This window comes from Prunus mume, linkage group LG5 (assembly GCF_029339155.1).
Source record: "Prunus mume cultivar Tortuosa linkage group LG5, ASM2933915v1, whole genome shotgun sequence".
Classification (NCBI taxonomy): Eukaryota; Viridiplantae; Streptophyta; class Magnoliopsida; order Rosales; family Rosaceae; genus Prunus; species Prunus mume.
Window position 1 is genome coordinate 23,610,600 of NC_142702.1, and position 27,370 is coordinate 23,637,969.

The 27,370-nt window shown below is 37.7% G+C and overlaps 6 protein-coding genes and 1 pseudogene across 7 annotated transcripts; 4 read left to right on the forward strand and 3 right to left on the reverse strand.

The window, feature by feature from the left end:
• Positions 1-138: 138 nt before the first annotated feature.
• Positions 139-1,589, reverse strand: LOC103342327 (3-oxo-5-alpha-steroid 4-dehydrogenase (DUF1295)). The gene is made up of 3 exons (XM_008245947.2): positions 1,220-1,589; positions 875-1,138; positions 139-773 (listed from the first exon to the last, which is right to left on the reverse strand). The coding sequence occupies exons 1-3, from the start codon at positions 1,469-1,471 to the stop codon at positions 297-299; spliced, it is 993 nt and encodes a 330-aa protein (XP_008244169.2). The 5' UTR covers positions 1,472-1,589; the 3' UTR covers positions 139-296.
• A 3,148-nt stretch (positions 1,590-4,737) lies between these two features.
• Positions 4,738-7,977, forward strand: LOC103342326 (transcription factor-like protein). The gene is made up of 4 exons (XM_089051645.1): positions 4,738-5,093; positions 5,311-5,816; positions 6,350-7,261; positions 7,399-7,977. Exons 1-4 carry the CDS (start codon positions 4,929-4,931, stop codon positions 7,673-7,675), a joined length of 1,860 nt encoding a protein of 619 aa, XP_088907771.1. The 5' UTR covers positions 4,738-4,928; the 3' UTR covers positions 7,676-7,977.
• Positions 7,978-9,685: 1,708 nt separating this feature from the next.
• LOC103332290 (3-phosphoinositide-dependent protein kinase 1-like) lies at positions 9,686-14,921 on the forward strand. Its single transcript, XM_008235013.3, has 11 exons — positions 9,686-10,321; positions 11,350-11,530; positions 11,704-11,756; positions 12,136-12,237; positions 12,308-12,416; positions 12,503-12,581; positions 12,813-12,978; positions 13,279-13,413; positions 13,544-13,701; positions 14,037-14,259; positions 14,486-14,921. Exons 1-11 carry the CDS (start codon positions 10,151-10,153, stop codon positions 14,567-14,569), a joined length of 1,461 nt encoding a protein of 486 aa, XP_008233235.1. The 5' UTR covers positions 9,686-10,150; the 3' UTR covers positions 14,570-14,921.
• Positions 14,922-16,350: 1,429 nt separating this feature from the next.
• LOC103332460 (bark storage protein A-like) lies at positions 16,351-19,208 on the forward strand. Its single transcript, XM_008235205.3, is given in 7 exon segments — positions 16,351-16,682; positions 16,804-16,871; positions 18,023-18,149; positions 18,152-18,177; positions 18,266-18,466; positions 18,616-18,795; positions 18,895-19,208. Coding segments are annotated over 7 exon segments (1,032 nt in total). The 5' UTR covers positions 16,351-16,450; the 3' UTR covers positions 19,093-19,208.
• Positions 19,209-19,271: 63 nt separating this feature from the next.
• On the reverse strand, positions 19,272-21,649 carry LOC103332461 (metalloendoproteinase 2-MMP pseudogene; annotated as a pseudogene).
• A 1,061-nt stretch (positions 21,650-22,710) lies between these two features.
• LOC103332292 (bark storage protein A-like) lies at positions 22,711-24,790 on the forward strand. 2 transcript variants are annotated; one of them, XM_008235015.3, is made up of 6 exons: positions 22,712-23,186; positions 23,305-23,372; positions 23,579-23,734; positions 23,824-24,027; positions 24,171-24,350; positions 24,478-24,790. In XM_008235015.3, exons 1-6 carry the CDS (start codon positions 22,955-22,957, stop codon positions 24,673-24,675), a joined length of 1,038 nt encoding a protein of 345 aa, XP_008233237.2. In that variant the 5' UTR covers positions 22,712-22,954; the 3' UTR covers positions 24,676-24,790. The 2 variants fall into 2 exon arrangements, with proteins under 2 accessions (XP_016650119.2, XP_008233237.2); XM_016794633.2 differs by lacking the exon at positions 23,824-24,027 and having other exon boundaries at positions 22,711-23,186.
• On the reverse strand, positions 24,718-25,996 carry LOC103332291 (metalloendoproteinase 1-like). Its single transcript, XM_008235014.3, has one exon. The coding sequence runs from the start codon at positions 25,886-25,888 to the stop codon at positions 24,854-24,856; it is 1,035 nt and encodes a 344-aa protein (XP_008233236.2). The 5' UTR covers positions 25,889-25,996; the 3' UTR covers positions 24,718-24,853.
• Positions 25,997-27,370: the final 1,374 nt, after the last annotated feature.

Sequence of the window (27,370 nt, forward strand, 5' to 3'; positions counted from 1 at the left end):
AAGCCAGATCTCATGGAAATTCCTCAATGTGCTAAACTAATGTCTGGCTTTTAGGATTTCGGATGTCAAAGGACACTTTTTTTCAGAAGATTCAGAACAATTCTGTACAATTTGTTACTATTCTAAGTAGACAGGTGATCACAAATAAAATCCAACTTGCATTCATTTCTTTCAAATAAATACCAGTTGATGACAACTTTGAACATAGGACATTATAAGACAAGGAAACAGATTATGGATAAAAAAAAACAAATAAAAAAAAGTAGCAAAGCATAACACACTGCTAGAAACATCAATTAAGCATTCTTATCTTTTCCTCCTGGGGATGACTTGAACCAAGGTATCCACACAGAGGTTGTCTTCTGATATCGCCTGTATGCTTCTGCTCTGTAATCTTGTTTCAGCATTCGCCGTTCCACAAGAGTAGTCACATAAGCTAAACACATTGTATTGATGAGAGATCCAACAAAGGCCCATCCATGTCCCAGGCTCCATGCAAATATAACTAGCCCCCACCACCACAACTGCTCTCCAAAGTAGTTGGGATGCCGTGAATAACGCCACAACCCCTCATCAAGATTGGGGACAACTGGCTTGCCAAGCTCTTTCAGCTTGTTGTTTCTGCTTACAAAGTCGTGGAGCTGCGTGTCGGCACAGTATGCTACAACAATGCCAGAAATGCAGACAATGACGGCAACAATATCCCATATGTTCAGTGGCACATTAACTGAGTGGATCACATACATTGGAAGGCATACCCCAATCAGAAAAACCTACAAAGATTAAAAAGAACCATCAAGAAAACAAAAAAGCAGCCATTTTTCACTAGCTTGGAAGCTCATTGAGGCAATTCAGCAAACACTTAAAGCACTACCTGCTGAGAGAGGTAGACGGCGAAGAAGGAAATCCACCACCAGTGCTTCCCATACTGTGAGCTCATATCGGTGAACCTCCAGTCCTCTCTTGCACCCCATTGCCAATTTTCCCGCCTAAAGTAGTTGTGGGAAAGCCTGAGGCTCCAAACCCAAGTCATCAAAACTACGATCGTTGAGCGCCACCAGTTATAATCAGCCAGAGGGTGAGAACCATAGTAATGAACAAGCATTACAGGTATCACAGTCCAATACAAATCGATCATCTGCACCAGCCCAATTATATAAACAGTTCAAATCGGAAGCTGAAACTAAAAAGAACACATTTTGAACGAACATTAACATACCCAGTGGTTTTTTAGAACTTGGCTGATGACCCAGAAGAGGACATTGACGTTGAGGAAGAAGAGGACATTGGCTAAGAGAAGAGGGTGGTGGTAGCACCACGCCCAGAGAGGAGAGAGAATCCCATCGGTTTGGTGATGGTTGTTGCTGAGGAATATGAGGTAGAAGATAATGGAGGGAAGGGGAGCCAGAAATGCTACGACTGCATTCTTCAAGTTACCACCAGCCATGGTTGGTTGTAGAAATAGGCACATCAACAACAGAGGAACAGAGGCCTGTTTTTATAGTCCTAGCTAGTCCCTTTCCTACTAGCTTTTCTTTTTGTTCTATAACGTTTCAAAAATCAAAAGAGGCCCTCCCATGATATGAGAAAGCAGAAAATATGTAGATGATTCTCTCTCTTTCTGCTTGGTGGGTCAGTGAGATCCCTCCAAATAATAATCATTAGCACACCCATTATCATGTCAAATCCATAAGCTCCATTAAAAATGTTATTCATTTGGTAACCTTAATCATCTCTTTTATTCCACAAATAAATCAGTCTATGCAAAGAGAGTTGTAATTAACAATGTGATCAGTAAATATGACGTGCATAACATTACATTGGAGGGATATAATTAGTAAATGTCAAGCGCATGGAGAGAAATAATTAACAATATGATCAACAAATGCGACGCTTTAACACTACACGGTTTTGAGGAGGATTCAAAAGCCTACTTATGCTTGTCAAAGTGTTATCTTTTACAGTTGAAATATTTACTGCTGCAAAAAAGGGTCAATATGACAAAGAGAGGGAAAAAGGACTAGATATGGAGTTGTCTCAATGGTTATTGACATCTGAACTTAAACCCTGCTCAAATAATTAATCAAGTAATAATATTCATCAATCATAAGGGGCGTGCAAAATACACATAAAAATCATCTAATCCCACACAAAATATGTAATTATGAGATGGTTAACCATGGTGTTTGCAATGATGCTGCTTTGCAGCCCATAGTGGTGTTAGCAATCATATATCCTCACATGCCACCCCAACATTAGGCCTTAAACCCTAATTGGTCCCCCCCCCCCCTCCAACTCTCTCAAATCTCCTCCACAATCTGCGCCGGAGAAATCGAAAGCTAACTTATTGTACGGCTGCTGCCAGCTTCAATGTCCAAGTCTAATCACACACCAGCACAGCACTTTATAAACACATAAAATAAAAGCACAAAAATGTGTTTCTTTTCTTCTCTCCTAGCATGCAGAGGTAGGTCGGCGGATACAATACAGCTCCTTTTTGCTTTTGGCATGCTGTATATTTGATTAGTTTAACCAAGTCATAAATCCAGGCATGCAATGTATTATACCTAATTCTGTGTTAGCTTGTTATCTGCCGCATTTGCACTGGAAAATGAACGTTGCAGCTTTGATTTCTTGGAGCCATGAGGTAGTACTTTGGTGGTTGCAAAATTATACACAAAAAAGCATAGCCCCTCTCTTTAACTTGCTGCTGCCACCTATCACAACACAACACATGAGATAAAGCATAGCATGTAACCTGTATTTGAGGACATAATCACGAAACAATTCCACAAAAGCATATAAAAATGATTATGCAATAATATTACTCCTATTTAACATTGTTTACAAATGAATTCCCATTAGTTTGTCAATTTTACCCCCAAAAAAAAACAGAGGAAAAATTAAAATAAAATAAAATAAAACCTAATGATAGACATGAGATTATCTATTTATATAGATGATAGGAGTTTGGTGAAGCTTTGAAAATGAGAACAAATACTCTTATTTAAAATCATGCTAAAAAGAGGCCAACAAGGTCTAGTCCAGTGAAAAATTGCATTGAATTGCAAACCAGAATCTGAACCTCATAACACATTGGTAGTGTGTATATGTGAAACCCCATTTCCCCTGTACATTGGCAAAACGACACTAAAGTACAATGGGCTATAGTGAGATTTTTAGGGAAAAAACATCAAACCTATATAATTAACTTGTTTTAAATATCGCATAAAAAAAACTTGTTTTAAATATTAGCACAATATATATTAACTTATTAAATTCCAAAAAAAATTAAATTCTTTATGAATTTAGTTGGAGAACAACAATAAAATACACATTAAAATAGGTAAGTTTTCAATTTATGTTGTTGAACATATTTTCATTTTGATAATGTGTTTTTCGGTTGCATTTAATATGTATTTGTTTTACTTATTATAAATTATTCAATGGAGCTATAAGCTAGCGTGATTTATATGATTTAATGTTTACTTTTATTTTTAGAAAGACTATAGAAACTATAAGTATCAGAAAAATAATCATTAAATTTTAAGTTAATAACTTTATAACCCACCTGTTGAATCCTTGGATTCCGCCCTTCACTTGTAGTTTGTAGTTTAGATTATGAGTTGTATTTATAAAAAAAAAACATCTAATATAATACGTATATATAGTAAAACTAAATAATTAAACAAAAGTCAATTAAACTCTATGTCTATGTGAAGACTATTTGAAACGTTAATTGGCATGAACTCGAGCCAAAGAGCTAGTTTAATTAAAATTCACGACTATGATTAACTTACCTTAATCAACGAACATGCCCATATGGTTTAATTAGTATAAAACTCTTTATAACCTTATCTCCTTTCAGTCCTGATTTCTATCCTCAACAAACAAAATCAAAGAAGAGGTTTCTTGAGTCTATTTCATTTTATTACTTCATATGAATTGTTAGATTTTTGAAAGTAGGATGTAAGTTTTTCCTGTAGTGTATCCACTTATTTTAATCTCATGGTCTTTTTGAAATGAAAATTTTGATCCACTTATTTATACATCTAATTTTGAACATGATATATATATGTTCCATTTTATTGAGGGATCTCTCAAATATTTGAGGGACACCCTTTAGGGTTTCCTTCAATTTTTTTTTTTAAACGATACAAACCATCTAATTTTTAAGTTTACATTCATCATTGCAAAAAAAATTAGAGAAATTGAAAACCGGCCGTTTCGACATCCAATTGTGTCCTACAAAATCAATGAACATTGTCCTTCAAGAAAGTACTAAAATTTCAATAATTCAATTAAATGGTCAAATGATATCAGATTTAAGTGATTTTTTGTAGAGATGATATTTAAATGAAAATATCTACAAAATAGACAATTTGAATTAGTAAAATACAATAAGGAGTGAGCTCTATAAGGGTGTCTCTCAAATAAGCTTATTTGAGGATCCTCAATAAAAGCTCTTTGTATATATATAAAGCGTATAGTAAATATATTCGAGCAAAATTTGGTTGGGATTGAATGAAATTTCAAAGCCCTAATTCCTTAAAGCTTGAAACTCAAAATTTTCGATTCCTTGTGGTTCCATGTTTTGAAATTAGTGATATCAACTAGCTCTTTATTTTATATTGACCATGTTGGAAGAAAATTGTTGTAATAAAATTTTATTCTTAAAAATTAGACTCTAATAATAATCCTGCCTATTTTTAAAGCATAAAATAGTATTGACGTGGCAAATTGAGCAAAGGAGCATCGATCGAGTGAGGTCGTTTTGGTTTTTCCTCTCTGTTGTGAGATATCGTAATCGACAGAGTCAAGCAAACATTTTGATTATTTAGGTTTAATTGTTTGACGGTGAAGCACTGAAGCTGATTTGATCAGAAGATTGAGAATTTGTGAGCATCGGGTTTGGGATTTTTGAGGCGATGTCAGGTCGTTTGTTGAAGAAAGTTTTGAAGGAACAAGAAGAGGACCAACGCATAGAATCGGACCACGAAGAGGAAGAAGAAGAAGCCCAGCAGCTGAACGGGAAAGCTTCAATCAATCCCTTCGACCTCCTCAACGACGATGACCATGACCTTGACCACCAGGTTCACTTTTTTTAGTATTTTTTGTTGTGCTAATTTTGTTTTCTTATTCAATATTCTTAAGCTTATTAGGGATTTGAGAAACTGCAACAGAGCAAAAAGATGGAATTTTTATTTATTTTATTGTTCAGTATTCTGCATAAGCTGTTTTTGGGTTGGTATTGGATTGTGCAAAAGGGTTTTACTTTGGATGTTTAATTGTCGTTTTGGGTGGCTGCAGGAGGATGAATCAGAAACTTTTGATGAACCCTCAATTGTGCCTCAGCTGAAAACTAAGGTTGGTGGTGTGGTTTCAACGTCCAATCAAAAATCAAAGAAGAAGAAAAAGAAGAAAGGCAAAGAGGTTTCTTCTTCTTCAAGTACATCCAATGTTGAAAAGCCCTTGGATGCGATTCTTGAATCACTCTCTTTGGATGCCCCTGGAAAATCAGCTGACACAAAGGATTGTGATAATTTGGGTAAGCCATGTGCACCCTCTACATTACAAGTGGATCCCAAGTTTTTAAATGCTGAAAATGAGATGCGAAGAATCTTTGGCTCTAAGGTGGTAAGGTCCTTTGAGAAACATGAGCGAAGTGGCAGTTCTAGAATGGCACGAGGTGGAAGACGCAGTGCTTATATTCCTAGAAAAACTATCCTGATCACACCATCAGAGCATTGGCCTCGCTGGGATGGTTCTTTGTCCATGGAATTTCTTCACGTGAGCGAAGGATACCATCACTTTCGGTAAGATTATTCTCTGTTGCTTAGCTATTGTCTTTGAAATGAGTACAAAAACTGCTAGGGCTATCAATTTTTTATCCTGGCAGTTGCACAAGAAAAATTTGTGGATGCTTATATGAAATTAAGGTCAACTGAGAAGGAGTACAGTCTGTACTAAATTGTTGTTGGTTGGTACCATATAGATCAGTCATCCAGCTATCTTCATGAATGTGGTGTCCTGCAGTATAAGTAATGATAACTATCGTTGGAGTCAAAACATTCACTACTCTTTAATGGTAGGTAGACAAAGTTTGATTGCGGTATTACTCTCAAGAGTGAGAGCCAACTCTTACTTCAGCATTGATATTTATGTTTCCTTTTCTTTTTTTCAAATTTTGGTTTTTCCTATTTTTACCCATCCCATTGTTTATAGTCACAGTTTAGAGTTTGTCAGAATGTGTTCAAGACCAGATTAGGAGTTATGATATTTGATCCCACATCTTTTTGGTTCGGTATTGATTCATGCATCATTATCTTGATTTTAATCTTATGTGCAGATATGTACATTCCTCATCCTACCATCAAGCACAGAGTGAATTTGAAGCTGCCAAAGCTATACATGATATCAATGCCATTGCAAGTGTTTTATTATACCATCCTTATCATTTGGATTCTCTTATAACTGTGGCAGAGTACTATAAGTTTACGGGTGAGCATCAAATGTCAGCAGAACTGATCTCGAAGTGTTTATATGCTTTGGAATGTGCATGGAATCCAATGTTCACCCCCATGCAGGGTAATTGCCAAGTGAAATACAGCTATGAAACAAACAAGCCTCTGTTCACCGTACTTTTTACTCACATGAAAAATATGGATATGCGTGGCTGCCATCGATGCGCTTTAGAAGTTTGCAAGTTGTTACTTTCACTAGATTCTGATGATCCAATGGGGGCCATGTTCTGTGTTGACTATTTTTCTTTGAGGTCAATGGAGTATGCATGGCTAGAACGGTTCTCTGAAGAGTATAAAAGTGATAACTCCTTATGGTTGTTCCCAAATTTTTCATATTCCCTTGCCATTTGCCGATCCTATCTTGAGAAAGAGGAACCTTCAAAAGATGCACTTGTAAAAACTGCTAAGGCTACTTCAACTGATCTTATGAAGCAGGCATTGATGCTTCACCCCACAGTCTTAATGAAATTAGTAGACAAGGTACCTTTGAAGGACAAGGTGTGGGCGGATATACTCAAAAATGCATTTTTCCGAGCAGATCAAGTAGGAATCCCATCGTTGGATCACCTAATAAACATATATGTTGAGAGAAATAGTCTTATATGGAGGCTCCCGGAGCTGCAAAATTTGCTGAGGGATGCTGCACAGCTTGTGATTGAAAGACTAAGGCATAATAGTAGTGATAAGAAGGATTGGGCATGCGTGAGAAAAGAAGCATTCTCATCTGAGAAAAATGAGTAAGTGTAAAGTCATACTTCAGCTACAATTTCCCTAGTATTTTGTTTATCACTATTGCAGAACTTACAAGTTATATATCTGCATACATTAAGGCTGGATTTGGTAGAATGACTGACTGCCTACTTGTTTACTACAGGTATGCCCACTTGTTGGTTTCAGATTTTGCTTCTTCGGCGCCATCTGCCCCACCTGAAGTTTTGCAACATTTCATGCTTGATCCAAGGATGAGGGATGCTGCGCAGCCCCCTGTTGGAGATCCAATGGAGGGTGGCCATGCTCCCCGTAATGTTGCAAATCGAAATACATTGGCTGTTTTGCTTGAGTCAATGTTACCATGGGTTCATTATGGGGATGGAGATGGAGGTGTTGAGGAGGAAAACCAAGTAAATGGCCATGGTGCAGGCAATGACTAGTATTGAGTCAATGCTACCATGGGTTCATTATGGGGATGGAGATGGAGGTGTTGAGGAGGAAAACCAAGTAAATGGCCATGGTGCAGGCAATGACTAGTGTTGAGTGGAACGGAAGAAAATGCTAATAGAAAATTTAGGGAAAGCCACCTTTTGTTAAGTGACACAACTGTGTTCAGTTGCTGGCGACTTCTAGGGAAATTTTTGCCAATTAGTTTCGTTTTTCTTCATGTTTTTGGCCGCCTAACAGGACCATTTGAACCTTTCTTTGAAACTAATACCATTTTATGATTCAATGTCGTCAATATTTATCCAAGTTAGCATTTTATTCGAATGCCATTCCACTTATATGTCACACTTCGCTCATTCAAAACAACTGCACCAATTTCGAATATGCGCATGACCCAACTATTGATGCGGTTCCCTTGCATGAACAGCTTGAAATGCCAAGAAATCCGACCAAAAAAAATTCCAAGAAAAACATGATGTGGCGGAGTCAACTGTGCATATGTCATGAAGAATAATTCATTTCAGAAAAGAAGTATATTCTTATCAGACAATTTGACAATATAAAATATTTAAAAATGTAAACTTAAATTGTTAATTTGATTAATTTTTATTTAAATGTGTGGTTCAGATTCACATTAAAACATCATATATGTTTGACAAGAAAACATTACACATGAGAAGTGGTGCAATTGCAAAGAAAGGTTTGAATCATAATACAATATGATAGTAGGCTCCCTAAACCATCTCCTTAGAAATTTTTTAGGGAGAAATTGGAAAAATACAACTCCAACCACACGAGAAATTATACAATAGTACAGATATACCACGTCAGCTTATAGTACTCCCACTTAAATATTGCCATGTGTTCATTTTTAAAATTAAATAATTTACTTTTTTACAGCTGGGCTTCTCAGTTTTTATATTTTGAAATAGAATTATAAAAATAAAAGACTTGATTTAAAAAAAAAAAAAAAAAAGAGTATTGCCCCAACAGCAGCACCACCCCAACCCGATGAACCTAATCTCCAGTACCTGCCATGACACCATCCCTTTCCCTTCCTCTTTCTCTTTATCCCTTATACTAATTTCACGCAGTAGGGTTGGGTTTAGAGGGAGGATGATTAAACTGGTTTTGATGATAATAGTTGGGAAGTAGTCTTGATAATTAAAAATAGTTCATGCTTGGGTAATCAGGATCGGCCAGTGGCAATCTAAGAAAGGTCTAGGTCTGAGAGAAATAAGAGAAAGGTGTAGGGGCACTATGGAAGATAACGATATTGTTTGAAAGAGGAAGAGAGAAGGGGAAGAGAGAGGGGTGGCCACTGATAGTGGCAGTGGTGAAGAGGAAGAGAGAAGGGGAAGAAGAGAGAGAGGGGTGGTGGCTATGGTACTTTTTAATTTATTTTTATTTTTCTAATTCTATATAAAATATGAAAATTAAGTAAAAGTCCAGCTGTGAAAAAGCAAATTATTATTTTTTTAAATTGGACAAGTGGCAATATTTGAGTGGAAGTATCATAAGATGACGTGGTATAACCGTACTATTGTATAATTTCTCCAACCACACTCCCTATCTACCTCCTAAAATAGGGAGACCTCTAGGAGCTCCTAAATATAAGGAGAGAGAAATGACTCTTAGTGACTCTCTATAATTTAATGCTGCTTTATTCAATGAGTATTTCACACCTTTATTTAATGCTAACTATTTTTTATATACTTTTTAATAGAGATGGACCAATTACAAAAGAGTTATAGCATTTATGACTCCCTAAACTAGAGAATATGAATGGAGTTTAAATTTTATAAAGAGCTCCTAAAATAACTTTTATATGTTTTTAGTTAAAATTTAATTAAAATATAGAGAGCATGATTGTAGATGCACTTAGAGATAGATAGATAGATTGGAAGCTAGTGAGAAGCCCAATGGACATTGTAAGGGACCTCCATATCCATAAAAGGCTTAAAAGCTTGCAATAATGGCCAGCATTAGCCATATGCATCAGCATTGCCACTCCCTCCAATTTCCTTTTTTAGGCCTTGGAAGCTATCCATCTATTCATCATTGAAAATCCCATGTGGCATGTGCCCACTCTCTTCTCTTCTTCCATCCCCATACCTCCCTCTCCTCCATCCAAAAACTAATATTACTCCACTCTCCCTTTTCTCTCTCTTTCTCTCTCTCCTCTCCCCATTACCAATTCCACAATAATCCAATTTCTCTCTGCTTTCTAGGGTTTTGAAATTGGAACCAAAGCTAAAGCTGCTCACCTCCCCTGAATACACACATACCCACATTTAACAATAAGGAATCCAATCCTTCACCTTTTCTTTTTTCAGAAGAGAATATTAGAGAAAGAGAGGCAGGCTCTCTCCCATCCAAGTGATTGTCTTTGCTCTGCTCCCAAGGCTTTTCCTGGAGAGAGAAAGTGGTGTTGGTGCTAACATGTAGAGGAATTGTCACAGAGAGATATGTTGGCAATGGAGAAAGATTTTGATGCTAAGTTGAAGATTCAGGGGAATTCTTCTAATGGTGCCAATGTTCCGAGATCCAAGAGCTTTGCTTTCAGGGCTCCCCAAGAGCAATTCAGCATTCAAGACTTTGAATTGGGCAAGATCTATGGCGTTGGTTCCTATTCCAAGGTCCGGTTTTAAATTTATTATTTTCCGAACTTTGTTGGTTTTTGTTGTTTTGATTTTGTTATCTGAGTAATCTCGTAGACTGGTGGATTTTCATGGTTTGGAAACGTAGTTGTGTGATTGGATGATGTAATTGATATGTAAATGAACGGGTTGCATATGCTATACATTTATTGGGTGATCAGCATTTTTTTTTAAACGTGAGTTATTGGCAATTTATAGTGGTTTATATTCACTTCTAGACAATATCAATTGTTATAAAAACAAAAAGAACAAACCCTGTAAGGCATTGTTTGAGGAAAGTCCTGCTTTTGGCTGTATCTTTCCCAACCTTTCTTTGAGTAAACTAATAGAAACATTGCAAGTGTAATGGAAGGGCAAAAAGAACTGTCATATGGGTCGATCAGTTTCCCTGAGTTGGGATGCTTGAGTACATTGTGTTCTTTACTCTTGGGACTGTAGAGCTTCAAACCTGCATTTGGTTGGTGTGAGCTTGTAGTAAATTTTAGGACATAGGATTTTTAGTTGGTCAATATGTTATTTATGCTGGTAGAAGAATTTTGAAGATTTCAGTGGACTAGGGGAGGAAGAGCGTTGGGAAAAGATCAGATTTTGGGGCTCTCTACGGGCTGCAGTGTGTTAGACCAAAATAGTTAGAAGTGTTGGGGAGGGGGTGGTTTGTTGGCATTTTAGGATCCAAATTATTTTACTTTTTAATGTCTACATAGATGTAATTTTTGTTAGCATTAAGAGAAGTTTGTTTCTTCTCGATGACAAAAATATTATCATGCTGGTATGTCTTGGAGTGAGATGGAGGCTACCTGAAATGATGTTATTATGGTGGTACTGATACTTTATTCTTTTTTTTCTTCTCATGGTTGTTTTGTGGTTATGTAATTTCTGTCATAATGACCATGTTTCAAAACTTTTATAGATATTATATAATACTATGCATATTGTTGTTGAACTGTTTGTGCTGCTTAAAGTTTTTTCCTGGTTCTTATTTGTCTCTTAATGCCAATAAATTTCAGGTTGTGAGAGCTAAGAAGAAGGACACAGGAACTGTCTATGCATTAAAGATCATGGACAAAAAATTCATTACCAAAGAAAATAAAACAGCTTATGTGAAGCTGGAACGGATTGTTCTTGATCAGCTGGATCATCCAGGAATTGTGCGGCTATTTTTTACATTTCAAGATTCCTTTTCACTGTGTAGGTATTCTTGGTTGTAAACTTGTAACCTCTTCTAAGTCACCATGTCTTTTGTACTTGTTTCAGATTTACTTCTTCCTTCTGGTTCAGTGTTTTTGTATTCTCAAATTTTTATTCTTTGTTTGCTCATTCTGGAATCTCATTGACACTGGTTTCTTTAATTTTTTGTGAAGACATGGCACTTGAATCCTGTGAAGGCGGAGAGCTTTTTGATCAAATAACTAGGGTAAGCTTTAAGATTATAACATGTGCTTTTCATGTTATTGTGGAATTACCTCTGCATCTACTTTTCAATAAGAAGAATTCATTTTATGTTGTGATTTTTCATCCTCAATTGTATATCAAGGAATATGGTGAATATTGTAATTCCTTCTTGAAATTAATGTTGACCTAGCATTACTTCTCTTTCTTGAACTCAAAATATGATTTTTCCAAAAATCACTGATTAGTGAACATGCCAGCTAGCTACTAGCTTGAAGTACCTAATTTGCAGTGCCTAACTATTCTGTGTTATTGAATTTGTTTATATGCTTCCAGTTCATGGTTCTCTGCCCCCTCTAGATTGTCATTCTACTGGATCCATTGTTTCACTAAATTGTGTGCAGAAAGGTCGTCTCTCTGAGGATGAAGCTCGCTTTTATGCAGCAGAAGTTGTAGACGCACTTGAATACATACACAGTATGGGATTGATTCATAGAGATATCAAGGTATTTTCTTAAGAATATACTTGTGCATTTTAAGGTCATATGAACATGCTAATAGATTTTCAAATGGCAGCCAGAGAACTTGTTACTTACATCTGAGGGTAATATCAAGATTGCTGATTTTGGGAGTGTAAAGCCTATGCAGGATAGCCGAATTACTGTTCTTCCAAATGCAGCATCAGGTATCTTATAATTTTAGTCATGTGGAGGCTACATGGTTCTTTTTTTGAGTAATATGATGAGATTGTTTTCTGGATGCTTTGTCTAGATGATAAAGCCTGCACATTTGTGGGGACAGCGGCATATGTCCCTCCCGAAGTCCTGAATTCTTCTCCTGCAACTTTTGGGTAAGGGACTTAAGCGGAGTTACTGGGGCTTGTACTTTATTTCTAAATTTTCTTAAGCTTTTTTCGGTCCAAAAAAAGTCTTAAGCTTAGTGTAAAGCTTGTAGACTTTTTGGCTAATTTTGGCAAGTGGTTCGTCTTTTCTTTGTTTCCTTGTTCATTTTGTCTGTTCTTAATAATATATGACCTTTGTAGGATAACATTTCTTTTGCTCGTTTGAACATATCAAAACAGAAATGACCTCTGGGCACTTGGCTGCACCGTGTACCAAATGCTTTCAGGAACTTCTCCTTTCAAAGATGCAAGCGAGTGGCTTATTTTCCAAAGAATTATAGCAAGAGATATTAGGTTTCCAAATCATTTTTCAGAGGAAGCTAAAGACCTCATTGACCGGTTATTGGTAAGCTACCAACTTATACTTATTGCAATCTGATTCTATTAGTAATCCTGCTAGTCATAACTAGGATTCCTTTAGGTTTTTTTTGTTTTTGGTCAGACCAAGTAAATAGCCATACACCCAGAAACAAAAAGTTTCTTGGTCAATTGGGCAAATGATATTTTCAAAATCTTTATGGGAATTCTTCCCTTACAAAAGCTACAGAGTTATATACCACTTCCATTCTTGAGAATGTTCAGGTATTTTATATTGCATTGACTAGTATGTAGTTCAAGCCTTCACTTCACCATGCAACTGTTACAGGACTTAGATCCCAGCAGGAGACCAGGTGCTGGGCCAGATGGTTATGCTGCACTGAAGATGCATCCATTCTTTAAGGGAGTTGACTGGAAGAATTTACGAGGGCAAACCCCTCCAAAACTTGCATTGGAGACGGGGGTATGACTTTCATGTTGTTTTGGAATATTAATATAGAGAAACTCAACTCTTGCATATATTCTTCCTTTCTTGAGTGAGCATTCTTAGACTGTTTCTTAGAACATTGTGTTTTTATGTTTTTTGTGTTCAGTCAGTTGAGGGTGGTAGTCGTGATAACTCATGGAACCCCTCACACATTGGAGATGGTGCAGTAAGACAAATTGAGGGTAGCAGTGGTGCCACATCTTCTTCTGAAGCATCTGGTCATGTAACTAGGCTCGCTTCAATTGACTCCTTTGATTCAAAATGGTATCCTCTAAACCATTCTGCTTTGTGCTTCTCATCACTCATTTTTTAATTTCAAAAGAATTATAATCTTTTTCTTGCAAGGTCTGTTATGAGCTCTAGTGTGATAAATACAGTGTTATTCTGGTTTGTTGGCAAGAGTCTCAGATCTAGAAATATGCTTACATGAGATAATAGCACTTGATTTGGAGGCTAATTTTTTCTTTCTTTAGCATTTTAAGGACTCCCTGTATTGCCTAAGTACTTCCTAAAATCCTTGCAGAGAGTTTATGATATTGCATTTCCTGTTTCTGTTATGAAATCCACATTGATCTTTAATACGTATACCATGCTAACAGGCAACAATTCCTCGAGCCTGGGGAGTCAGTTCTTATGATCTCAATGGTGAAGAAGATTCAAAAACTGACCAGCAAGAAGGTGCAACTTATCCTTACCAACAAGCCTAAACTGATTTATGTGGATCCTGCCAAGCTAATAGTGAAGGGAAATATAATTTGGTCTGACAACTCTAATGACCTCAGCATCCAAGTCGCTACTCCGTCACAGTTCAAGATTTGTACGGTATGGCCTTACTGCTCTGTTATCTCTCAGTCACATATCTTCAGTCAGTTTTGTCCCCTAAGATTTTGCGGCATGGTCCTATCATTGAGATGATTCTTTTCAAAGTCTGGAGGGCCATGAAACGTGATGCTGTAATGATCTTGGGGTTGATGAAATTGCTTCACAAGAAATTAACTAGCTGCATGTTTTTTTTCTTTTCTCTGATACAAGTTATGTCATTTCTCAGCCAAAAAAGGTACTGCAATTTGAGGATGCAAAACAAAGAGCTTGGCAGTGGAAGAAGGCAATTGAAGGGCTTCAAAATAGGTGAAATGCGTGGTTCTTTTGACAGACATTTTTTTTTTGGATATTACGATAGTCTGGAGGAACAAGGATGTGCCCCTGGTAATTATTATTTAATGAAAGAGGCTGGGGTCTGCGGATTCATCTTTTTCAAGGTGTAAAGCTCCCGTCCCTCTAGATGCCTAGAACTGAGTATGCGATAAGGGTTTTTTTGCCCATTTTCATGCTTTGTGTGGCATAATTTTGTACTCTGTGAGGTCCTAATTGTAGGGTCTGTAAAGGGGCTGGGATCGTTATTTGTTTATTGTATTTAAAAAGTATCATCCATTAATGAAAGTTTTAAATATCTTTACATTGAAAGATATAATGTTTCCAAGAAACCATATGGGAAATGAGATTGTTGCATTTTGTTTTTACTTTTTGAGATGGATACAGTTGCAGTTTACTGTTAAAAGTACCAGCGCCATTGGCCCTTGAAGAGAAGCATGCCTTGTTGAGTTTTGAGTTCTAAATCATTCATAACTTTCTCAAAAGGATTGAATTCTTGAGATCCGATTGATCAAACATTTCAAGTTCAGCCCGAAGGAAATATTTGAACTTAGTAAGCTTTGGTATGATCGACTCGTAAAGATTGCAACTAGTTTGGTGCCTTATCTTCTATATCTATGTATTTCTTCTTTTCAGCATGCACGCATCCTTGTTTAATTGGAATACCGAGATTAAACTCATGAAGATCATACACAGGTTTGGCGTCGCCCTGAATGAGCTCAGTTCGTGAGAGTGGTGGTCTTAGGTTCAAATCTCAGTGTCAGCTCCAAGTTACCCTCAGACCATAACGGTCGCATATTACACTGTTGAACTGGTCAAAATGGTTTGCAGATGATTATCTGTGTCATTATCTCCATGACTTAATTTATAATCAAGTTTTTCCATGGTCTAACATGAACTGTATATTAATATCTCAAAGGCTTAATATTCACCGAATCCTGAAATTTTATATACTTATACGCTGATATAATAATCATAACCGTGAATAGACAAGTAAATTTATTATTTTTCCGCAGAACATATTGTTGAAACCAGGACTATGTAACTTTATTATTGTCCGATGTATAGAATTAGCATACTTTTGTCATCCTTTCAAATTTTAATAATGAAAAGCCTGCCGTGCAGCCAAAGGTATGAAGAATTACATAAATGTCTTCTGTTGACGCTCGGTATATACTGAGCCCGTCTGCCCAATAAAAATGGAACACGTGGACCTTGCTGGCCACTTAGCAAAAATGACCATCCGGACTTCCTCTACCTCGGCCTCGGTACCACCCCACCCCCCCCTCCCCCGTCCTCTCCAAGTCCATGCGTAAACCACCTAACCCACCACTTGACCAGGTGGGACTCTGCTCGCTTGTGATTGGCTACTCTGCTCAAGCCCGCCTTCTAGCAAAACCATAATGAGAAGAGGACATGGTTGAATCCCCGACTATCCACCACCTGATAGGATGGCTTGGTGTGACATAAACGGCTCAGTTCCGAGCCGAGGTGACCGGCTTAGAAATATCTTGTACAAATTCCCAATGAATAGGGTTTGCCATTTGTGTAAAAGAGAGGGAGAGATAAACAAAACTGGCAAGAATACAGGTTTTGTATCCTCGTCTTTGTGGAAAAACTGGCAAGAACACAGGTTTTGTATCCGTCCTTGTCTTTGTGGAAAAACTGTCAAGAATACAGGTTTTGTATCCGTCCTTGTCTTCGTGGAAAAACTGTCAAGAATACAGGTTTTGTATCCGTCCTTGTCTTTGTCGTACTCCACATATTCAAGAGACCGCACTTTGTCTCCATCTTCAGTGGCCAGTAGTTCTCATCACCAGCTTCCTTGTTGTGTAGCAATTTCGTTTAGTTCATCGCAACCATGGCTGCAAAACGATTTGCAGCATGTTTTCTTAGGCTGGTTTTGATCTCCCTACTCGTTGCTTATTCATTTTCTTTACCACTAAACTGGAGATCTTTGAATTTAATCAAAAAAGTAAACCGCAAAGGACCATACATTGGCCTTATCACAGTGTTTCCACCAGAAGAGACTGCCTTTTTTCAGATTGGGGCGTTTAAGCCTAATCAAAAGCATCCTTCTGTGGATCTCTCAGGTTGGCACATTTATTTTCTGTGCTACTTTTCTGTTTATTTTTTCTCTTCTCCCTTACCATTTTGAAGAAGATTTTCACGTATTTTAGTTCGGTTTATCTGAAAGGAAGTGTGGTGTTGCAGGGCGGCGATTCCTGGTGGGAAAGATCCATGACAAGAAAGTAGTCTATGTGAGATGTGGAGTTGGGATGGTGAGCCATGCTACTTCCCTGCACTTCCACCAGTCAGCCCCTTGCCATGGCGAGGGGGCCCTAGGGCAGTTACTATTCACGTGAATAGTGGCTGCCCTACCCTCCCTTAGCAAAGTGTGTTTTCAGCAGTTTATGCTTGCCATGACAAATACTATTCATTTTTTTTGTTTTTTCACAACTTTGTTTACTTAAACAATTAATTTGGATAATATTTTCGGATAAGATTTTTGGATTCCTACGTATGAAAAATCATTTTCTCAAGATTTTTAGCGGAGGTGCAATATTGACTAAGTATGAAAAATGGTTTTTGAAATAATCATTTTCTCAAGAAAATTTTTGGCGGCTTTTATTCTTTACACATCAAATAAGAAAACTTGATTTTATGGGATTTTAATATGAAGTATATATTGACTTAATGAGCCATTATTTTTAGCCTAAATCGTATTTTGCACTAAAACCGATTTTTCATATTTTGATTTGGTGGGAATTTGATTTTCTAGTATTTTTATTTGAATCCAAATAGGGGGTACTTCCTTATTTACATTGTAAACTTAAGTAAATGGAGTAATATAAAAATAAATAAAAGTAAAAGGACAAAAACATTTACTTAAATGTTGAAAATGGAAATAAGGTATAGAGACAAAAAAGAAGAAGTAATTTTTTGGTATTTTTTTCAATTTTTTATTACAAAAATATTGGCTGTTGGTGTTAAAAGTGAAGAGTATTGGTTGGTATTTATAGAAAACAATTTCAGTATTTTTTTGGGTATCTTTTTATTTTTTTCTTTTTTTTTATTGGGAACAATGGGGGTGACGTCATCATGACGTCAACTCAGCCCGCAGGCAAGCACTCGGGCCGAACCCCACCTCAGGCCAGCCCAAGCTGCTGGCCTCCACCTCTTGCCCAGGCTCTCCCCCCTCCCCTTCCAGCCCGAGCCCAGCCTCATTGCTGGAAATGCTCTTAATGGACCAAAAGTCAGCTTCTGTCATTTTTGTCTCTAGAGGGTTTTAATGCATACAAGTTACTAGCCAGTTATATTATTATTATATCACACAATTCATAAAATATGAAGAGACATAGAAATTGGTAATTTTTATCCACTATATTTGAGCCTTCAGGATTTTCATTCCTTGAAACCACTTCTCAATCAGATGAATGCTGCTGCAGCAACACAGCAAATGCTGGATCTATTTGACATTCTGGGAATTGTCCATTTTGGCATTGCTGGAAATGCCAACAATTCCTTGTCTATAGGTGATGTCACCATTCCTCAACAGTTTTTCACACTGGCATTTGGGATTGGCTGGTAAAGTATATTCTGAATCCTTTTCATCTTTTTATGTGCTTCTACCATTTTAGAGTCCAACGAATTGCAACAAAGTTCTTATTGACAGAACTCAAATCGATCTTTGAATTACGATGAAGCAAGCTTGGACTTTAAAAGATACAATGTACCAAGAGGAGATAACCTGTTGGGACACATTGGATTTAGATATGAACAATTTTTTTCTGAGTACGGGAAGGCCAACACTGCTCGGCCGCTGTTTTGGGCAAATACTACTCGGCAATGGCTTCAGGTTGCTGCCAACTTGAAGGTCAGACATCCAGATCCCCTCATTTCCATGTCAATCTACGCCGGATTAAACTTAGAGAACAAGAAAAGCAAATGATTGATATCAAAGTCTTTGTCATTTATGGTAAACTTTCCTGAAAACTAGTTGTAACTTGTGTCATATTATTTCAGGGGATCAAACTGAACCAATGTTTGAGTTCAAGTGTGTGTCTGCCACAGAAGCCGCAGTTAGTTGTTGGTCTTAGGGGCTCGACAGCCAATATTTTTGTGGACAATGCAGCTTACAGGGACTTCCTTTTTCAAAATTTTCGAGTTTCATCCGTGGACATGGAAAGTTCAGCTGTGGTAATGGTAAGCATTTCGTATACGTGTATGATTCATTTTACAAAAAAAAAAAAAAACTCATTTTCACCTACAAAAGTAGCAAATAAGCTGTGGTGGTTTTGGCAGACAAGCTTGTCAAATGGCTTCCCGGTGATCGTCATTCGAGGGCTATCCGATCTTGCAGGAGGACAATCAGGACATAACTCAATTGACACCTTTGGGTCTCTTGCAGCTATGAACGCTTGCAAAGTAGTTGTACAATTTATCAAGCAACTGCATCTTGATACTAGGGAACCTGGCTTCCCAAGATGTATACAACCCTAAATCTGAAGGAAAAAGAAAATTGCATTTGGTGAGATGTAAGTACTTATAAGGAGAAAGAACCATCTTTTGTTATTGTAAATGCTTATAGCATAATACAAAAATAATCGATACATCAATCCTCTGTTTATTTTGTTTGGTAATAAAGAACCTTTGTCAAAGTGGTAAGAATGCGTTTGCTACTATAAACCATACAAAGCACGTATGCCATCAATCTCTATGCAGATCCCGTTTTATAATCCCATAATCGAAGTAGGGATACATGATTGATGCCGGGAGGTCAGGATTGTGATTAAGCCCCAGCAGATGGCCTATTTCGTGCACGGCGACAGATTCCAAGTCTACCTCATTTGGTCCTGGATTGCTACTCCATCTCTCATCTGCATCATAATGGAAATTCCCACCTCTAGGCGGATTAGCGTGCGCGAAAGTCCCTCTGGGGCCATCGAATGCGGAACCATCTCCATGGTTGCCCCTGTGAAATCCAATGGTAATATCAGCTGCTGTAGTAGCAGGGACTTTCTCAAATGTAAAACTGGTCACTTGTGCCCATCTCTGAAATGCTTGTGCACATATGGACCTTACATTCTGTGTGCCAGGGACTTGGTTCACACTTGAACTAAAGCGATACGTCAGATGGGTTTTGGACCATCATCGCGGTCCAGGGAAGAACTCATAATGAGCAACCCCCCATGGATAGACTTGTGCTTATGGTTGTGTTTCTTGCTGCCCTTTCGTGTGCCATTGGCAACATCCGGCACACCACATGTTGCATATTTGTGAGAGTGTAAAACTACACGGAGCCAAATTCAGGCTTGAAGTGACCTTGACCTCCCTTTACACCCATTATATGACATATTCTAATACATGCAAAATAAAATAAAATGATAGTACATAAAAAATTTCACAACTAAGCTAATGTTGAACTCCGTTTAACATGACAAAGCCGTTTGCAACTAAGTTATGTAATAAAAAATTGTCTCTGTGAGACATTAGAAGCATAAGCGCTTTATAAAACCAAACCAATCATATATGTAGCAGTGACCTATTGACAAACTTGAATTTATGGTGGTGGGTTTTGTTGCCAATCAAAAATTAATTCTTCAATAGCTGGTATACCACATCTAAAATTACAGCGCAAATCCAAATTTTGGATTCTCTCCCTCTCGTGTGAAGGTATGATCACAAATATTTCAACCAAAATAGACTGATCACAAAGCTCAAGCAATATTGTTGAAATGTGGCTACTTGCACTGTGATCAAGCATGCATCAAATGCCTCAAGCCTACGCAAATTATAATGATTTTGATATTCACACAGTGTATCAATCAAAACATATTCGAAGTCACCCTCATTAGCCAGTAAAAAGAGCACAAAGTTGGGCTTGGATCTTTTGCTCCAGCCGAAAGGAAACTTCTCATATATATACACACACTAGTTGAATTATATCAAGTCATTAAACTAATGTGGTGGGCCCAAGTCTAACCACTAAAAAAAAAAATTCTAGTATAGCCGCGCGGCTAAACGATTTAATATAAAAAAATTTAAGAACAAAGACCCTTGTTGTTTCATTAGTTTATAATTTATAGATATTAATTTGCTAGTTTCAACATATCCAAAGCAAATATTGAAGAGAAAGAAATTTCACAGTAAATCATTATGAGAGTTCTTTTTTTTTTTTTTTTGGGTGTGGGAATGTTTGCCTTTGATCGACCTTATTCTTAAATAAAAACAAAGCCAGTAAAGCCGCGCTGCTATATCAATCAAAACATATTCAAAGTCACCCAAATTGTTTTTTTGGGTCTGAATAAAAGTCACCCTCATTAGCTAGTAAAAAGAGAACAATTTGGGCTTGGGATCTTTTGCTCCAGCCAAAAGGAAACTTATCATGTATATACACACACTAGTTGAATTATATCAAGTCATTAAACTAATGTGGTGGGTCTAAGTCTAACCACTTTAAAAAAAAAAAAAATTTGTAGTATAGCCGCTCGGCTAAACTATTTAATATAAAAAATGAGGGGGAGGTAAAGGAAAGAAAATCAAATGCTGAGTGAGAGGTAGGATCTTTATTTGGCAATCACAGACATTGTAGGATCCGAATTAATTTTTGGATACTTTACTTGCTCTGTATGTATAAATAGTATCTGGAGTAAGAACAAGAATACATTAAACTTTCTCAGATGTGCCCCTGGTAATTATTATTTAATGAAAGAGGCTGGGGTCTGCGGATTCATCTTTTTCAAGGTGCAAAGCTCCCGTCCCTCTAGATGCCTAGAACTGAGTATGCGATAAGGGTTTTTTTGCCCATTTTCATGCTTTGTGTGGCATAATTTTGTACTCTGTGAGGTCCTAATTGTAGGGTCTGTAAAGGGGCTGGGATCGTTACTTGTTTATTGTATTTAAAAAGTATCATCCATTAAGTGAAAGTTTTAAATATCTTTACATTGAAAGATATAATGTTTCCAAGAAACCATATGGGAAATGAGATTGTTGCATTTTGTTTTTACTTTTTGAGATGGATACAGTTGCAGTTTACTGTTAAAAGTACCAGCGCCATTGGCCCTTGAAGAGAAGCATACCTTGTTGAGTTTTGAGTTCTAAATCATTCGTAACTTTCTCAAAAGGATTGAATTCTTGAGATCCGATTGATCAAACATTTCAAGTTCAGCCCGAAGGAAATATTTAAACTTAGTAAGCTTTGGTATGATCGACTCGTAAAGATTGCAACTAGTTTGGTGCCTTATCTTCTATATCTATGTATTTCTTCTTTTCAGCATGCACGCATCCTTGTTTAATTGGAATACCGAGATTAAACTCATGAAGATCATACACAGGTTTGGCGTCGCCCTGAATGAGCTCAGTTCAGTGTCAGCTCCAAGTTACCCTCAGACCATAGCGGTCGCATATTACACTGTTGAACTAGTCAAAATGGTTTGCAGATGATTATCTGTGTCATTATCTCCATGACTTAATTTATAATCAAGTTTTTCCATGGTCTAACATGAACTGTAAATTAATATATCAAAGGCTTAATATTCACCGAACCCTGAAGTTTTATATACTTATACGCTGATATAATAATCATAACCGTGAATAGACAAGTAAATTTATTATTTTTCCGCAGAACATATTGTTGAAACCAGGACTCTGTAACTTTATTATTGTCCGATGTATAGAATTAGCATACTTCTGTCATCCTTTCAAATTTTAATAATGAAAAGCCTGCGGTGCAGCCAAAGGTATGAAGAATTACATAAATGTCTTCTGTTGACGCTCGGTATATACTGAGCCCGTCTGACCAATAAAAATGGAACACGTGGACCTTGCTGGCCACTTAGCGAAAATGACCATCCGGACCTCGTCCTCTCCAAGTCCATGCGTAAACCACCTAACCCACCACTTGACTAGATGGGACTCTGGCCGCTTGTGATTGGCTACTCTGCTCACGCCCGCCTTCTAGCAAGAGCGTAAAACCATAATGAGTTGAAGAGGACATGGTTGAATCCCCGACTATCCATCACCTGATAGGATGGCTTGGTGTGACATAATCGGCTCAGTTCCGAGCCGAGGTGACCGGCTTAGAAATATCTTGTACAAATTCCCTATAAATAGGGTTTGCCATTTGTGTAAGAGAGGGAGAGATAAACAAAACTGGCAAGAATACAGGTTTTGCATCCGTCCTTGTCTTTGTCGTACGCCACATATTCAAGAGACCCAACTTTGTCTCCATCTTCAAGCAAAACAACGCTTGTACTTCATACGTTGACCATAGAAAGTCTGTGGATCAAACATCTTCAGTGGCCAGTAGTTCTCATCACCAGCTTCCTTGTTGTGCAGCAATTTCGTTTAGTTCATCGCAACCATGGCTGCAAAACGATTTGCAGCATGTTTTCTGAGGCTGGTTTTGATCTCCCTACTCGTTGCTTATTCATTTTCTTTACCACTAAACTGGAGATCTTTGAATTTAATCAAAAAAGTAAACCGCGAAGGACCATACATTGGCCTTATCACAGTGTTTCCACCAGAAGAGACTGCCTTTTTTCAGATTGGGGCGTTTAAGCCTAATCAAAAGCATCCTTCTGTGGATCTCTCAGGTTGGCACATTTATTTTCTGTGCTACTTTTCTGTTTATTTTTTCTCTTCTCCCTTACCATTTTGAAGAAGATTTTCGCATATTTTAGATCGGTTGATCTGAAAGGCATGGTGTTGCAGGGCGGCGATTCCTGGTGGGAAAGATCCATGACAAGAAAGTAGTCTATGTAAGATGTGGAGTTGGGATGGTGAGCCATGCTACTGCCCTTATGCACCAAAAGTCAGCTTCTGTCATTTTTGTCACTTGGGGTTTTAATGCATACAAGTTACTAACCAGTTATATTATATCACACAATTCATAAAATATGAAGAGACATAGAAATTGGTAATTTTTATCAACTATATTTGAGCGAGCCTTCAGGATTTTCATTCCTCTAAACCACTTCTCAATCAGGTGAATGCTGCTGCAGCAACACAGCAAATGCTGGATCTATTTGATATTCTGGGAATTGTCCATTTTGGAATTGCTGGCAATGCCAACAGTTCCTTGTCTATTGGTGATGTTACCATTCCCCAACAGTTTGCTCACACTGGCATTTGGGATTGGCTGGTAAAGTATATTCTGAATCTCTTTTCATCTTGTTATGTGCTTCTACCATTTTATAGTCCAACTAATTGCAACAGAGTTCTTACTGAAAGAACCCAAATCGATCCTTGAATTACGATGAAGTCGCAAACTTGGACTTTAAAAGATACAATGTACCAAGAGGAGATAATCTGTTGGGACACATTGTATTTAGTTATGAACAATTTTTTGCTGAGTATGGGAAGGCCAACACTGCTCGGCCGCTGTTTTGGGCAAATACTACTCGGCAGTGGCTTCAGGTTGCTGCCAACATGAAGGTCAGACATGCCTCATTTCTATGTCAATCTACGCCGGAGTAAACTTAGAGAACAAGAAAAGCAAATGATTGATATCAAAGTCTTTCCTCTTTTATGGTAAACTTTCCTGAAAACTAGTTGTAACTTGTGTCATATTATTTCAGGGGATCAAACTGAACCAATGTTTGAATTCAAGTGTGTGTCTGCCACAGAAGCCGCAGTTAGTTGTTGGTCTTAGGGGCTCGACAGCCAATATTTTTGTGGACAATGCAGCTTACAGGGACTTCCTCTTTCAAACTTTTCAAGTTTCATCCGTGGACATGGAAAGTTCAGCTGTGGTAATGGTAAGCATTTCATATACGTGTATGATTTATTTTACCCAAAATAAAAATAAAAATAATAAAAATAAATAAAAAAATCAACTCATTTTCACCTACAAAAGTAGCTAATAAGCTGTGGTGGTTTTGGCAGACAAGCTTGTCAAATGGCTTCCCGGTAATTGTCATTCGAGGGCTATCTGATCTTGCAGGAGGACAAGCAGGACATAACTCAATTGACATCTTTGGGTCTCTTGCGGCTATAAACGCTTGCAAAGTTGTTGTACAATTTATCAAGCAACTGCATCTTGATACCAGGGAACCTGGCTTCCCAAGATCTATACACCCCTAAAGCTGAAGAAAAATATAATTGCATGTGGTGAGATGTAAGTACTTGTAAGGAGAAAGAACCATCTTTTGTTATTTCAAATGATTATAGCATAATACAAAAATAATGGGTACATCAATCCTCTGTTTATTTTGTTTGGTAATAGAGAACCTTTGTCAAAGTGGTAAGAATGCGTTTGCTACTATAAACCATACAAAACACGTATGCCATCAATGTCATCCCTATGCAGATCCCGTTTTATAATCCCATAATTGAAGTAGGGATACATGATTGCGTCCCGGAGGTCAGGATTGTGATTAAGCCCCAGCAGATGGCCTATTTCGTGCACAGCGACAGATTCCAAGTCTACCTCATTTGGTCCTGGATTGCTACTCCATCTCTCATCTGCATCATAATGGAAATTCCCACCACTAGGCGGATTAGCGTGTGCCAAAGTCCCTCTGGGGCCATCGAATGCGTTACGAGGTCCATCTCCATGGTTGCCCCTGTGAAATCCAATGGTAATATCAGCTGCTGAAGTAGCAGGGACTTCCTCAAATGTAAAACTGGTCACTTGTGCCCATCTCTGAAATGCTTGTGCACATATAGATCTTACATTCTGTGTGCCAGGGACTTGGTTCACACTTGATCTAAAGCGATATGTCAGATGGGTTTTGGACCATCTTAGCGGTCCGGGGAGGAAGAACTCATAATGAGCAACCCCATGGATAGACTTGTGCTTATGGTTGTGTTTCTTGCTGCCCTTTCGTGTGCCATTGACAACATCCGGCACGCCACATCTTGGCATCATCATCTGTTTCCCCGTGCTGGCGTCTAGAGTTCCAGTGACTTTTAAGTGATAGCTTTTCTGGTATGACTTGATGGCAGACTCTAGAATGTCATCAAACTCATCGTCGTTGGCATGCTTTGAATGATCATAATTCAGGTAGCCAAATTTGGTGAGGTATTTTTTGAGCTCTTGCAGCCCGCTCACATTTTGACCCTTGTGGCATCCCTCCAAGTGTTGGATGAACTTGAAGGGGTCATGCTGGTCATGAGTAGATTTGGAATGAGTGTTTTGAGATAGCAACACAAAGATGAGGAAAAAGGCTACACAAACTGAGATGGTTTTTGAGGCCATTGCAGGCATTTGGTAGCTAGCCAGAGAGATGAAAGAAGGCTTTGTTGTGTTGGTCCTGGCTCCCTTGCCTCTATTTATAGATGAAGATTGCAGCATGTGAACAAGTGTGTGCCTTCCATATACTCGTTGTAGGACTTGGTCATTAATGGAGTCAATGGAGAAATATATAAATACAATGGCGGTCTTTTTGCTCTTGTCGTAGGCCATGATTGATTTGCTTATTAGCCGGGAAATCTGTTTCCTAGCAAGTTATTGAGACTGTTTTGGCTCAATGTAGGCATCCTTCGTGTTTGACACTCTTGCCACAAGTGTAATTGCCTTCGTCGACGGGGCAAGGACAAAGTCGAAGTCCCTTGGCCTCACGGGGAAGAACCCGAATCTCAACATCAGTAGAAAAAAAGGTTTTTTAGGTTTTAGACATAAAATTTTCACGAAAAAGCCAAAGCTTTTTTAAGACAAAAAAACCACTCAACTTTCAAATCAAAGAATGCAAATATATTGGATTCCGAAATCTAAAAATAAATAAGGGCATTTTTGTCATTTTACTTCTTTTAAAAATCCAAAATGTCCCTAGAAAAAATGGTCTCTGGCTTTAACATGATAAAGCCATTTGCAACTAAGTTATGTAATAAAAAAATTGTCTCTGAGAGACACTAGAAGCATAAGCGCTTTATAAAACCAAACCAATCATATATATGTAGCAGTGACCTATTGACAAACTTGAATTTATGGTGGTGGGTTTTGTTGCCAATCAGAAGGATTAATTCTTCAATAATTGGTATACCACATCTAAAATTACAGAACAAATCCAAATTTTGAATTCTCTTCCTGTCTTGTGAAGGTATGATCACAAAGCTCAAGCAATATTGGTGAAATGTGCCTACTTGCATTGTGGGTGGAATATTTTCCTGGTTGTATTTCATTATCCAAAAGAAGGTATTTATAGTACAAGGATGTAACCCTAATATGGTCAAACTAGAAAACAAGATAAAAACTTAATTACACAATATCTTTACAAAAAGGAAAGAAATATAATCCTAATAAACTAGGAAATAAATATCCTAATTAATCTAGGATCTCGCTTACACTTCCCCTTAAGTTAGAGCAAAGATGTCACGCATGCCCAACTTACCAAGCGAGTTGAGAAAGACCATAGTAGACACAACTTTTGTAAGAACATCTGCCAGTTGATACTCGGATGATATAAACGGAAAAGAAATAATTTCAGCATCTAACTTCTCTTTAACAAAATGTCGATCAACCTCCACGTGCTTTGTACGATCATGTTGCACAGGGTTATGCGCAATTAAAATTGCAGCTTTATTATCACAATACAAATCCATGGGTTTCTGGGGTCCAAACCCAAGATTTCTCAACAATCTTCTCAACCATAGTAACTCACACACACCTTGAGTACTCAGCCTCGGCACTAGACCTAGACACTACATTTTGCTTTTTACTCCTCCAAGTAACAAGATTACCACCAACAAATGTGAAATACCCAGACGTAGAACGTCTATCAGTGACTGAATCAGCCTAATCGGCATTCGTATACCCTTCCACATCTGTATGACCATA

Coding starts and splice junctions, on each gene's coding strand:
- LOC103342326 (XM_089051645.1), top strand. CDS start 4,929: ATGTCAGGTCGTTTGTTGAAGAAAGTTTTGAAGGAACAAGAAGAGGAC. Junction 5,817..6,349: donor GAAGGATACCATCACTTTCG/GTAAGATTATTC, acceptor TCTTATGTGCAG/ATATGTACATTCCTCATCCT. Junction 7,262..7,398: donor TTCTCATCTGAGAAAAATGA/GTAAGTGTAAAG, acceptor TGTTTACTACAG/GTATGCCCACTTGTTGGTTT.
- LOC103332290 (XM_008235013.3), top strand. CDS start 10,151: ATGTTGGCAATGGAGAAAGATTTTGATGCTAAGTTGAAGATTCAGGGG. Junction 10,322..11,349: donor GCGTTGGTTCCTATTCCAAG/GTCCGGTTTTAA, acceptor AATAAATTTCAG/GTTGTGAGAGCTAAGAAGAA. Junction 12,979..13,278: donor ACCTCATTGACCGGTTATTG/GTAAGCTACCAA, acceptor CAACTGTTACAG/GACTTAGATCCCAGCAGGAG.
- LOC103332292 (XM_008235015.3), top strand. CDS start 22,955: ATGGCTGCAAAACGATTTGCAGCATGTTTTCTGAGGCTGGTTTTGATC. Junction 23,735..23,823: donor CTGGCATTTGGGATTGGCTG/GTAAAGTATATT, acceptor TCTTACTGAAAG/AACCCAAATCGATCCTTGAA. Junction 24,028..24,170: donor AGGTTGCTGCCAACATGAAG/GTCAGACATGCC, acceptor ATATTATTTCAG/GGGATCAAACTGAACCAATG.
- LOC103342327 (XM_008245947.2), bottom strand. CDS start 1,471: ATGTGCCTATTTCTACAACCAACCATGGCTGGTGGTAACTTGAAGAAT. Junction 1,139..1,219: donor AAGTTCTAAAAAACCACTGG/GTATGTTAATGT, acceptor GGGCTGGTGCAG/ATGATCGATTTGTATTGGAC. Junction 774..874: donor CCGTCTACCTCTCTCAGCAG/GTAGTGCTTTAA, acceptor TAATCTTTGTAG/GTTTTTCTGATTGGGGTATG.
- LOC103332291 (XM_008235014.3), bottom strand. CDS start 25,888: ATGCTGCAATCTTCATCTATAAATAGAGGCAAGGGAGCCAGGACCAAC.